The sequence below is a fragment of the Podarcis liolepis genome (genome assembly GCF_965112155.1).
Source record: "Podarcis liolepis genome assembly, chromosome: 11".
Taxonomy (NCBI): Eukaryota; Metazoa; Chordata; class Lepidosauria; order Squamata; family Lacertidae; genus Podarcis; species Podarcis liolepis.
This window is the reverse complement of record NC_139565.1, coordinates 56,511,316-56,524,297: the sequence shown is the minus strand read 5'-3', so window position 1 is coordinate 56,524,297 and position 12,982 is coordinate 56,511,316. Positions and strand designations below refer to the sequence as shown.

The 12,982-nt window shown below is 46.5% G+C and overlaps 1 protein-coding gene across 3 annotated transcripts in view; it reads left to right on the top strand.

The window, feature by feature from the left end:
• The window catches only part of KATNAL2 (katanin catalytic subunit A1 like 2), a 37,589-nt gene extending 26,471 nt beyond the window's left edge, over nucleotides 1-11,118 (top strand). For all 3 annotated transcript variants that reach the window (XM_083466061.1, XM_083466060.1, XM_083466062.1), the window contains 5 exons: nucleotides 2,051-2,142; nucleotides 4,179-4,289; nucleotides 6,047-6,209; nucleotides 7,464-7,566; nucleotides 10,433-11,118. In XM_083466061.1, coding sequence (XP_083322187.1) covers nucleotides 2,051-2,142; nucleotides 4,179-4,289; nucleotides 6,047-6,209; nucleotides 7,464-7,566; nucleotides 10,433-10,572 — 609 coding nt within the window. In that variant the 3' untranslated portion in view covers nucleotides 10,573-11,118. The remainder of the gene's footprint in view (nucleotides 1-2,050; nucleotides 2,143-4,178; nucleotides 4,290-6,046; nucleotides 6,210-7,463; nucleotides 7,567-10,432) is intronic.
• Nucleotides 11,119-12,982: the final 1,864 nt, after the last annotated feature.

Below are 12,982 nucleotides of genomic sequence, written 5' to 3'. Positions count from 1 at the left end.
TCTCATTTTGTGTAATACGTGGGATTATCCACGTTGTGTTTTGATCAGGAAAACAGAAGCTATTTAGTCCAACCAACCCAACTTCTAACTTGCATTTATATTTTTAAAAACCCCTTATTTAAATATATATATATGGAGCAACAATACACAAAAGGGGAATGTTTTAATCCTTGGTGCTCTTTTAGGATTTGCCCAGAATCCCTTTCTGGAATAATTTTCTTCTATCCTATTATTCTCCATATACTTGGGTAGGATTTAGGAGAAAAGATTTAAAATGCAAAGACAGGATTATTTGTGTGTGTTTGCTCTTTCTCTCCTCTTTTATAAGCTGTTCAGATTTAAGAAGTGGTTTGGCCAGATATTTTCTCCAACTACCCTTATGGCATCCGTGTTTCCTTCTCTGTCCCTCTGTCAGCCAGAGCCCATGGCAGAAAACAAAACAAGTGCAGCCTTTTATTTTATTAACTCTGTACCCTCAATTCTCTGAATGGATCATAAGATCATAATGATATAATATGAGTAAGTGAACACAATCATTCACTGCAGTCCAACTGCATCAAAGCCAACAATGTACAGCATTTGGCTCTATTCCAGCCCATACTTGGAAGTTGCCATTTGTTTAGTCAGGGGTCAGCAAACTTTTTCAGCAGGGGGCCAGTCCACTGTCTCTCAGACCTTGCAGGGGGCCGGACTATATTTTTTTTGGGGGGGGGGGGGAATGAACGAATTCCTATGCCCCACAAATAACCCAGAGATGCATTTTAAATAAAAGCACACGTTCTACTAATGTAAAAACATGCTGATTCCTGGACCGTCCACGGGCCAGATTGAGAAGGCAATTGGGCTGGATCCGGCCCCCGGGCTTTAGTTTGCCTACCCATGGTTTAGTGTTTTTAAAATATAACTGCTGTGAAAGCAAATGAAGCCTGAGCCCCGGTAAAAGGACTTCATGTATTTGAAATTAATACCTTTGTTTTGGGTAAAAACTCATTTATCTAAACGGCCTGCAGTGAACGGAATAATTGTAAATATAGGTTAAAGAGGAATGTGCAGGAAGAACATAGCAATGCAGTTCATCATATGAACTTGGAGGTTTTTAAGCAGAGGTTGGACGGGCATCTGTCATATATCATCCATAAGATCTGTGTGTACCTGGTGTTGCTGTCCTCCCACCCCAAAATTTGAGTTCTACAAGCCCCATGGAAAAGAACAGGAAGTAAGAACGTAAAAAGAGCTGGATCTCCAAGGGCTGTTCTCACAGTGGCCAGTCAGATGCCTAAGGGACCTGAGTGCAACTTTCCTTCTTTATTTATTTGGTGATCACTCATAGCCAAGTACAGTAAGATTGTCTTCCATGAACACAGTCTTAACATCAAGTCTGTAAGTGACTGCGGAGGCCAATTCTGGATCTACACGTCCTTCCACAGTGGGGACATGGGTTTCCGGGCAGGAGTTGATCACAGTGAGGGTTTGCCAAACGTGCCTTCCTCTTAGCACGTTCCCCCCTTTCGTCTTGAGTTTGAACGTCCTCAAAGCCCATGACACCTTTGGTAAAGGCTGTTCTCCAATTGGAGCGCTCACAGGCCAGCGTTTCCCAATTGTCGGTATATATAATACATTTTTAAAGATTTTCCTCGAGAGAGTCTTTTAACCTCTTTTGTTGACCAACCAGGATTATGCTTTCCATTTTTAAGTTCAGAGTAGAGTAGTTGCTTTGGAAGACGATAATCAGCCATCCGAACAACATGACCAGTCCATTGAAGTTCATGTTGAAGAATCATCGCTTCATCACTGGTGAACTTTGCTTCTTGCCAGTGTACTGGCATTAGTTCGCCTGTCTTCCCAAGTGATGTGTAAAATTTTTCGGAGACACCATTGATGGAATCTTTCAAGGAGTTGGAGATGGCATTTATAAGTGGTCCATGTTTCACAGCATTCACCCCGCTTTTGATCCCCAGCAACTGAAGGTGCGCAAGAGCATGGCAGTGGGGAGATTTGTCCCTCCTGACTTGAGCTAACTCTCCCTCCCTCCCCTTTTCTTTTTGGACAGGTGTTATTTGAACTTGCCCGCTACCACGCCCCCTCCACAATCTTCCTGGATGAGCTGGAGTCCGTCATGAGCCAACGAGGCACAGCCCCAGGGTAACAAACGTTCAAGTGGGGGATACCCCTTTGCTGACTGGTTTCCATAAGGCAGATCCTCTTCCCGAATGGCTTAGAAATAAGCCTACCTTGCTCACTGCAAGAAAAATCTGTTTTCTCTTCCGTATATCTCGCCCTTCCACTTCTGACTCTAAACATCCCTACGTTCAAATAAAGGAACAAACACAGTATGTTTGGAAAGCCAAATCTGTTTGTGCCAGGTGGTCTGTGACTTAAGCTACTTAGCCTCCCCCCTGGGTTAAGCGTGCCTGGGTCTGATCTGTGTCTGCCTGAATGGGAGGCTACCTAGTATACTCTTGTTCTGAGCTCCCAGAGGAAAGCTGGAATATAAGAGTAATCAGCAAGTATGTGAGTTTATGTCAAGGGTGGGGAACCTGAGGCCCAAGTCCAGATGAAACCTCTAGGTCTCCTTATCCAGCTCTTAGGGTTCTCCCTGGGCCTTGCCCTTCTCCAGCCCTGGTCTGTGGCCCTGCAGATGATGGTGCAATGTAGCTTCCATCAGTCCCAGCCAGCATGGCCAATGGCCAGGAATTATGGGAGTTGTAGTCCCACAGTGTCTGAAGGACTAAAGGTTCCACATCCCTCTTTTAATCCACCCACCTGCTTTTACATCCCAGCCAGCGTCCATCTGTACAGTCATTCTCCCTCTGAGCCAGGTTCAAGGTCTCTGCATTAATCTACGAATCCCTGAGCAACTTAGATTCAGGGTACCTTAAGGACCGCCCAGATCAGGGTTTCCCAAACTTGGGTCTCCAGATGTTTTTCGAACTACAACTCCCATCATCCCTAGGTAGCAGGACCAGTGGTCAGGGATGATGGGATTTGTAGTCCAAAAACAGCTGGAGGTCTAAGTTTGGGAAATGCTGGCCTAGACCCTTTTATCCTAGCTCAATTACTGAGAAGTGTTCTTGGTTATTTTCCATGTTGACAAGGCTCATTGGGCATCAAAATGGAGCCTTTAGTGTGTCGGCGACCCAGTATTGTGGAATACTCTTCCAGTAGTGAATCAGCAGGTGCCTTCTGTTCCAACCTTTAAACATCTGCTGAAAATCCTTCTATCCCACCAGGCTTCTTCAGGCAATTCAGAATTCATCTCTCCATAATAGTTGCTTGACGGCCTTGGGTTTAAATTTTTTATGTGCTTTTATTATATACAAATGCTGTTGTAAAAGGTTTTGTTATTCTCGATGATGTAGTGGTAGATAAATATTTTTATAAATAAATGATAAAGTAACTTCCACCATCAAGCACATTCCAAGCAGAGCACAAGATCTCGCCAAGGAAACCTGTAAAATTGGCTGTCGCCCAGTTGCAGAATGCAGACTTTGCCTGTACCGAAGAATGACAAAATCTGCGAAGCTCTCCTGCATGTCCCACATTCAGCCAAACGGGAGTAGCGAACGGTTACAGATGTGTTTTTTGTGCTGTTCCCATTTATTTTGGCGGAGCTTTCCCAGGAGAGCTTCTCGGTAGTTTGCACCATAGTTTAACACAAGGATATATAGGATTAGTAAGACACACTGAATCAGACCAGAAGTCCATGTTGCCTGGTATTTATTGGGAATGTACAAAGCTTGCATACTGGCCCTGAACTATGGCCCGTTTCTGTTCCCTGTAATTATCCAAGCTGATCTAACTTAAGACTTAATAGCCTTCTCACTAAATGCTGGTTTTGGGATCTGCTCAGTGCCTCTTGCATTAATCTGCGTGCAAAGATAAAACTCCAAAGTGTGCATTTCCTTTCGTTTTAGTGCTCTTACATGAGTGGATTCATTGCAGAATTAACTTCTGGGCATTAATCGTCATGAAGTTTGGACATAATGCTTAGGTTTTATCTCATGGAACTTAACCGCGCTTGGAACTGGGGGGTGGGCGAGACAGGGAGATGCAAAACCCATGAATGGGCTTGTGCTTTTGAGCTTGTCCCTGTCTCTGTAACGGCAGTGGTCCTGATGCAGGCCAGGGAATAACATTGACTCCGCCCCTCCCTTTCTCCATCCTTCACATCTTGGTAGCGGTGAACACGAAGGAAGCCGGAGGATGAAAACGGAATTACTGGTGCAGATGGATGGCCTGGCCCGGTCAGATGATCTTGTCTTTGTTTTAGCGGCTTCCAACCTGCCCTGGTAAGAGATCCGGAGAGTACGCTTTGAATACATTTGCGTGAGCCTCTAAACACAGATAAAGATTTTACTTAGACCCAGAGCAGTAAAAGCCTTGATATTTGGTTAAAGCCTTCAAAGATTAATTGGGAGCTTTTTACTTTGCTCCTGCAGTTCTTGCCGCAGGAGTGCATAATCCTCCGTAAAGGCAGCATATGCCGACCCAAGCCAGCTGCTAATATTTAAAAAGGGGCTTGATGGCCAAGTTATTTACTATGGCTAAGCTAAAGAAGGGTTTCAGCAAAGAAACGCTTAAGGTGCTTAAAACATCCAGTGCTCAGGAAAGATATGCTCTATAAATAGGCAAGGATGGATTTCACTGGTATTAAAAGGTGACTTTTAAAAGTTTGAGGATAAAACCCTTCAGATTTTTTAATGTCACATAGATCTAGTGGAGGGGACGCGGGTGGCGCTGTGGGTTAAACCACAGAGCCTAGGACTTCCCGAACAGAAGGCCAGCAGTTCGAATCCCCGCGACGGGGTGAGCTCCCATTGCTCGGTCCCTGCTCCTGCCAACCTAGCAGTTTGAAAGCACATCAAAGTGCCAAGTAGATAAATAGGTACCACTCCGGCGGGAAGGTAAACGGCATTTCCGTGCGCTGCTCTGGTTCTCCAGAAGTGGCTTAGTCATGCTGGCCACATGACCCGGAAGCTGTACACCGGCTCCCTCGGCCAATAAAGCGAGATGAGCGCCGCAACCCCAGAGTCGGCCACGACTGGACCTAATGGTCAGGGGTCCCTTTACCTTTACCTTTAGATCTAGTGGAATAGCTGAAAATACGTACTATCCAGATTCTTCTTAGCATATTGGGTGGAAGTCCTGTTGATGCTGTTGCACTCATGGAAGGCTTTTGATCAGTGCCGGATTTACGTATAAGATAAACAAGCTATAGCTTAGGGCAGGCATGGGCAAACTTGGCCCTCCGGATGTTTTGGGACTACAATTCCCATCATCCCTGATCACTGGTCCTGTTAGCTAGGGATCATGGGAGTTGTAGTCCCCCCCAAAAAAAAATTTGTTTAAGCAGGCCTGTCCTGACATGGGCATGCCTGTTAATATTAATTACTGTTAATACCAATTCTAAACATTTAAAGTGCTTTTTCTTGATGATTTTAATATTTCTTTTAAAACGCTTACAGGTTTTCATATAATCAAGCAGTATGAAAGTTGTTCAATAAGGATAAAAACTCAGCCTAATTACTATTTGGCTTTTAGAAGACATCTGAAGGCAGCCCTGTTTAGGGAAGTTTTTAATGTCTGATGTTTTATTGAATTTTTATATTTTGTTGGAAGCTGCCCAGAGTGGCATGTGATTTATTTATTTATTTAAATAAATTTAAATAAATAAATAAATATGGAAGGGTGAACAGCCTCTGTTGTAAAGCACTGTATGTTGAAGTTCTAAGTTCTGATGGTCTGATCTTAGGTCACTGATAGCCCATTCCTGCATGCAGATTCTTGCTTGATTCTGCCGTCCTCATGTGAGAATCATAGAGTTGGAAAGGGACTCCCAAGGCTCATCTAGTCCCGCCCCCTGCAATCTCCGTTCAAGCATAAAAGTGCACTTGTGGACAAGTCCTGCCCTGACGGAGGTCTGGGACTTGCGATCCCTCTCCACCCTTTCCCATGATTTCCTAGAGATCGCAGTCCACGCTTCAGAAAATGGTGAACGGACCCCTGTAGCCGCAGTCATTCTTCCCCTTCCTCTTCCCTTCTCTAGGGAACTGGATTGCGCGATGTTGCGCCGGCTCGAGAAGAGGATTCTGGTGGACCTCCCGAATAAAGAGGCTCGGCAGGCGATGGTCCAGCACTGGCTTCCTTCCGTGAGCAACAGCGGCGGAGTAGAACTCAGGACGGAGCTAGACTACAGCTTACTCAGTCAGGTGAGGAGAAGCCATCGCTGTTAACGGTTGCACCTCACAGGGAGCTTTCACAGAGGGCAAGGCATATACACACAGTGCATCGTAAGTAGACCTGGGCATGTCCCAAGCTGACTCAACAGAAAGGAGGCCCGCCGCCCCAAGAGCCATGTTTTGGGGGTCAACCTTGAAGTCAGCTGATGCAGTTCCATTTTGGCTTTGAGGTTGTGCCTCCTCCCGGCTGGGAGACTGGTCTGGAAACCTCCATGTCTGCTACTTTTGGGTTGTTTGGAACAAGGTTCACAAGCAAAGGATGATGATGATGATGATATTTATACTCCGCGCTTCTGGCTGGGTTTCCCCAGCCGCTCTGGGCGGCTCCCAACAGAATATTAAAAACACGATAAAACATCAAACATTAAAAACTTCCCTAAACAGGGCTGCCTTCAGATGTCTTCTAAAAGTCAGATAGTTGTTTATTTCCTTGACATCTAGTAGTAATAATAATAATAATAATAATAATAATAATAATAATAATAATAATTATTATTATTTATTATTTCTACCCCACCCATCTGGCTGGGTTTCTCAGCCACTCTGGGCGGCTTTCAACAAAAGATTAAAAAACCAGTCATTAAAAACTTCCCTAAACAGTGCTGACTGTTTTGAGACACTATTGGAAGTCATAGGCACTTATCTGAACAGAAAGTGAAATTTCTTGAGCAGATTCCAAAGTTGTGCTTGGAGTGATGGGAGGGCGTTCCACAGGGCGGGCGCCACTACCGAGAAGGACCTCTGCCTCGTTCCCTGTAACCTCACTTCTCACAGGGAGGAAACCGCCAGAAGGCCCTTGGCTCTGGACTTCAGTGTCCAGGCTGAATGATGGTGTGGAGGCGCTCCTTCAGGTATACTGGGCCAAGGCCGTTTAGGGCTTTAAAGGTCAGCACCAACACTTTGAATTGTGCTCGGAAGCGTACTGGGATGAAACTGAAGTTCCCACCTGGTGGGGCAATTGCCATATGAGAGGCAAAAGAGCTGGGCAAGTGAGAGCAGTGTGTACTGAGGAATGATTGGTCTTCCTTCACTTCAGTAGGGCAGGAATTGAGGGGAAATAATAGTTGCCGGGGGGGGGGGTAGAGCCATATTCTAAATGGACATGCTTGTGGAGGGGCGTTTCCCTGGATCTCAATCACTTTCTAAAACATGTTCTTTGAAATGCTACATTTGCATTGGAAAGTTCCTGGAGACTGAACTGTCTTTTTCCAATTTACTTATTAGGAGATGGAAGGATACTCTGGTTCCGACATCAAGTTGGTCTGCAAAGAAGCTGCTATGCGCCCCGTGAGAAAAATCTTCACTGCCCTTGAAAATCACCAGCCAGGTACACCTGTGTATTTGTGTTTTTATATTGCAAACCAGCTCTCACCTGTGCTTCCTAGAAGCTGTCTACATGCGACAGTGGCCACACCCTATGAACAGTTTTGACTGGCTGGTTTGACTCAACCAGGTGAGGGTAGCTGATGGGTCTCAAACTCCTGGTGAGTTAGGGACTTCACCTGCATGCGAGGACAAGTTCTGGTGCATTGAGCAATGGAGACCAATACTAGGTCCAACGGTCAAGAAGGCAGTTTCTGCACGTGTTGCAGAGGGAAGTGAGGGGCAGGTGGTGCTTGTCCACATGGGAAGGTAGTCCATCTAGGACAGTGTTTCTCAACCTTGGGTCCCCAGATATTGTTGGACTACAACTCCCATCATCCCTGACCACTGGTCCTCCTAGCTAGGGATCATGGGAGTTGTAGGCCGAAAACATCTGGGAACCCAAGGTTGAGAAAGGCTGGTCTAGGAGAAGAAACACTGTGGTTCTAAACCTCACTGCCTTGTGGGACATCTTTGGGAAAAGGAGTGAACCCTACACAAATCCGGAGTGGGGTCCCTAAGACGGTTGGATGGCACCTCGTATGCCTCCTTCCAGCAACTCCTGCAGTCAAGCTGGTGCCAAATGTCTTGCTCTGCTTTCCTTTGGACCACATCTGCAAGGCCAGGGGGTGGGGGCGGTCTTGTCACTGCCCAGGCTTTCATGCCAGGGAGGGCACTTCAGTGCTGCTAACACAGCAGTTTGATTGCACCCCTGGGGGTGTAACTCCATTGTCTCTCGAGACAGATGGATGCCAATGATATTGTTAACTGTCCTGTGGTCCTCAAATGAAGGGCAGTAGGGAAATTTAATAAAAACAAGTACGGTAAGTACAGTCATACCTTGGGTTGAATGTGCTTCAGGTTGAGCGCTTTCAGGTTGCGCTCTGCAGCAACCCGGAAGTAACGGAGTGTGTTGCTTCCGGGTTTCACCGCTCGCGCATGCGCAGACACTCAAAATGACGTCACGCGCATGCGCGGAAGTGGCAAAACGCATCACGCGCCATCGCGTCTTGTGTTCTGTTAAGGATGTGAACGGGGCTCCGGAACGGATCCCGTTCGCATCCTGAGGTACCACTGTAAATAAGTTTTCTGAGTGTTCAAGCTGCACAGGCACTCGCCTGCTATTGCAGAGTGCTGTGCACTAGCTATCTTCCAGCGATGAACTGCAGTCAGGGCGTTCTATTTCCTGTTATGAAGCACCCCTAAAAACATCACAACTTTTGATATGATGCCCTGGCACCTCAGAGGGAAGTTTCACTGCTGTCCTGGAGAAACCACAAGAGTCTTCATTACAGATAGCCAGGCTCTCACGTTCCAAGCAAGCAGAGTTGAAAGGGAAACGGACGAATTCACTATACAGTGGTGCCTCGCAAGACGAAAAGAATCCGTTCTGTGAGTCTCTTCGTCTAGTGGTTTTTTTGTCTTGCGAAGCAAGCCCATTGACGGATTAGCGCTATTAGCGGCTTTTAGCGGCTTATCGGCTTAGCAGATAAGCGGATAAGCGGCTTAGAAAAGGGGGGGGGGAAACCCGCAGGAACTCGCAAGACATTTTCGTCTTGCGAAGCAAAGCCATAGGAGATTCGTTTTGCGAAGCACCTCCAAAACGGAAAACTCTTTCGTCTAGCGAGTTTTCCGTCTTGCGAGGCATTCGTCTTGCGGGGCACCACTGTAGTCTTTTACTGGAAATGCTCTGCCCATATCCTACCGTTTATAAATTTAAAAGTGAAGGAGGGAGCATCAGACCCTTTCTAGGAGTATTGTCAGGATGTGGTCATCTGTATGTCCCACCTCCCTCCCTCCCAATTACTCATCAGGAAGTTTCAACAGCCCAAGGCTGCTTTGCCAGTGGAGCCCAAGATAAATGGTGATATCTCTTCTCCACCTCACCTGGGCAGCAGAATAAATTTTTCTAGAAGCCTTTTTGCGGACATTTTATTTAGTCAAGCTTCCGGGCTGGCACCATTTTAAAACTTTCAACACCCATTGTGTCAAGGAGATAGGATTGATAGTCTCTGTTGCACCCAACTAAGTCTTCAGAAGTGCTGCTTCTTGCCTTGATAGCTAGGAATCTTTTAGACACCTCATCTCTCTCTGCCCAGCAACTTTCCTGGGGACTTCCCCACTTCCTTCTCCCTTGTTCCCTTTTGTTGCTAAAGAGGTGTTGTCACCTCTCCCCACGTGCCTCCAACAAACCCCACCCTCACAGAATAAGACAAGGTATTACCGTATTTTTCACTCTGTAAGACGCACTTTTCCCCTCCTAAAAAGTAAGGGGAAATGTGTGTGCGTCTTATGGAGCGAATGCAGGCGGGAGGCTCTGCTCAGCGCTCCCTTTAAAGAGCTGTGTGGAGCGTGTGTGCGGCTCTTGGGGGCTTTTCCCCCGGGAGGGAGAAGGGCTGCCCTCCACGCACTCTTTAAAGGGAGCACGGCTCTTGGGGGAGCCTTAGCCGCATGCAGCCTCTCCCGGGCAGGGGATGAAGGCTCCCATTGCTGGGGAGAGGCTGTGCGTGGCTAAGCAAGAATCCCGCTGGCTGTCCTGGCTTCTGGGATTCAGAATTTTTTTGGTTTTGTTTTCCTCTTCCAAAAACTAGGTGTGTCTTATGGTCTGGTGCGTCTTATAGAGCGAAAAATACGGTACACCCCCCCCCATCATCTGACCAACTCTATCCCCCACCTCCCACACCTTCTTCCGTCTTCAAGGGGAGACTTGAGTAGTATCTACACCCATTCTTCTTTTGTCAATGTATAAGCTATCAACAGGGCGGCTGGGACAATAACATGAACAAATGGTGTGTGTGTGTTTGTTTTGGTCCATGCTCTTCTTTCCGCAGACGGCGGGAGCTTACCTGTAATTGAACTGGACACAGTCACCACTGAAGACTTCCTGGATGTGATCACTCACACGAAGCCTTCTGCTAAGAACTTGAGCCAAAAATACACTGAGTGGCAAAAAGAATTTGAGTCTGTCTGAACTCCACCCCCCACCCCCCGGCAAGTCAAGATTTCAACCATCCAGATCCCAACAAATTTCTGGGAGCCAGAGACTGAATACTTAACATTAAAACGGATATTATTTTTCCTTTCTAAGAGAAACAGAACAATCCATTCTCAAAGGTGCACGCTAATCTTTTTTAAAAAAAGAACTGAGAAGGGGCTTGGCGGTTGTTTGCTGTCGAGCCCCCCTCCCCTCTCCCGCCTTTACTAATAGGCAACGGGAAACATTTTTGCACTGTATTTTATGCCTGAAATCCAATTAATTGTAATATCCTCTTACATCCACCGCCACACATACACACCTCCCCACTGACAGCTAGGATCCACCGCACACTGACACCACAAGTATTTTGCTGCTGGCACTCCCCTCTTCAGAGGAACAAGGACAATATTTGCCATACCAGAAGAGGTGGTGGTTAGTTGGACTTCTAGGGATCCTTGTATTAAAAGCAACAGGTGTTGAGCAGGACTTGCAACGATGAAGAATAAACTACTGGTCCTCTTTGAGGGATGCATTCCTGGATCCCGTTTCACCCCCTTGCCTGAGTTTATTGAGAATCTAAGGTAGACGTTTCAAAGATTATTTTCCCGTAAGTGAAGGGATCACTTGTGTCTCGGGGCCAAACATGACGCAGCCTTAGAACTGGATAACCTCCCAACAGTTTTTGAACACTGCAGCTGTGGGAGACGCAGCAGCGAGGAGGGGTGCTTAACCCTGTCCGCAGGCTGCTTTCCTATGAAAGTTGACAAGTTGACCCATTGCCCTCGCAAAAGGTGCTTCTTCCTTTGCCAGGGAAGAGGATAGCAGGGCTGTGGATTTGGCTTCAGTGGGAGACTCAGAGGCTTCTCCTATTCGTGCCTCTCTCCTTTACATCATATGATCTTCTAAAGCTAGACATAGGGCCTTCGTGTCAAATTGCCCCTAGGCTGTGGAACCGCTAAACTAATGCGACAGGAACTGCTTTTAATTCGGGATTTTAAATTGTCGTAACCTGCCCTGGGGACCTGCTGATGAAGGGTGGGTAATAATAACGTCAGAAAATTTATTGATGATAACTAGGGCTGGGCGATATCTGGCTTTCAACATCGTGATTTATCAACCAGCTAAACGTTGCAATATACCAGTTCAGTGGTATCTCCGGTTACGAACTTAATCCGTTCTGGAGGTCTGTTCGTAACCGGAAACCACTCGTAACATGAGGCACGTTTTTGCTAATGGTGCCTCCTGCTGCTGCTGCTACCGCCGCGCCACTGGAGCGCGACTTCCGCTCACATCCTGGGGCAAAGTTTGCAACAAGGGCATCTACTTCCAGGTTAGCAGAGCACATAACCCAAAGCATTCGTAAGGGGGATGGTACGTAACACGAGGTACCACTGTACATCACGATGTCTGAAATAAGGATGGAGAAATGTAGAGGCATCAGCTGGCTACACGGTTTTCCCCACATTATTTTTGCTGGTGCCTGCTCTTGTGATTCATGGCCCCCTACATGAAGCAGGGGAGAGCTGAACCAGCAGAGTTAACAGGGGCTGCAAGAGTCGAGAAAAGCATTGGCTAGCTTCACGGTTTTTGCCACATTGCGATTCCCGCATAGCACACACACACACACACACAATGGTTCATGATATTTTGCCAGGTCAAAATTTTTGAAACCAATCTCACAATATGGACTTCAAATCAGTTTTGGATGATATATCACTTGCCTCTAATGATAACAGTTCCCCTGCCCCTTAGAGCTCGGTGGACCTTTCAGAGGTGTTTCCCTTGTCAGGTCTGTTCACTCAGTGTTTGTGCTTTTTTGTTTGATTTTTCAAGTGGTTATTAGTTTGTATTACTTTAAAATGATGATGATGATGATGAAGAATGAATGTATGCTACCTTGAGCCCTGGAAAGATGGCTAATAAGCGCTTTAACAATAGGCCAGTTAAATAAATAGCCACAAGTAAATTTAGCTAGGTTAGGGCTACTAGTTGCTTATTGCCTTGACATCTGATGGGAGGGCATTCCACAGGGCGGGCGCCACTACCGAGAAGGCCCTCTACCTGGTTCCCTGTAACCTCGCTTCTCGCAGGGAGGGAACCACCAGAAGGCCCTCAGCACTGGACCTCAGTGTCCGGGCTGAACGATGGGGGTTCTGATCTTATAGTTCTGACTATAAGGGGAGATAACACAGGACTCTAGCTCAGTCTTTCGAACTGGGACCACAGATAGTGTTTTTAATGAGCAAGCTAAAGTTAGCTTTGAGTACAGCTGCAGTCCTGTGCGCTGTTAATCAGAAGTAAGCTCCATGGAACCTGGACTAACTTCTGGGTAAATGTGCGTAAGATTGGCATGCATATCCCACGGCAAATAGTGAGATTTGTCAGTTCTAACTAACTAGTTAAT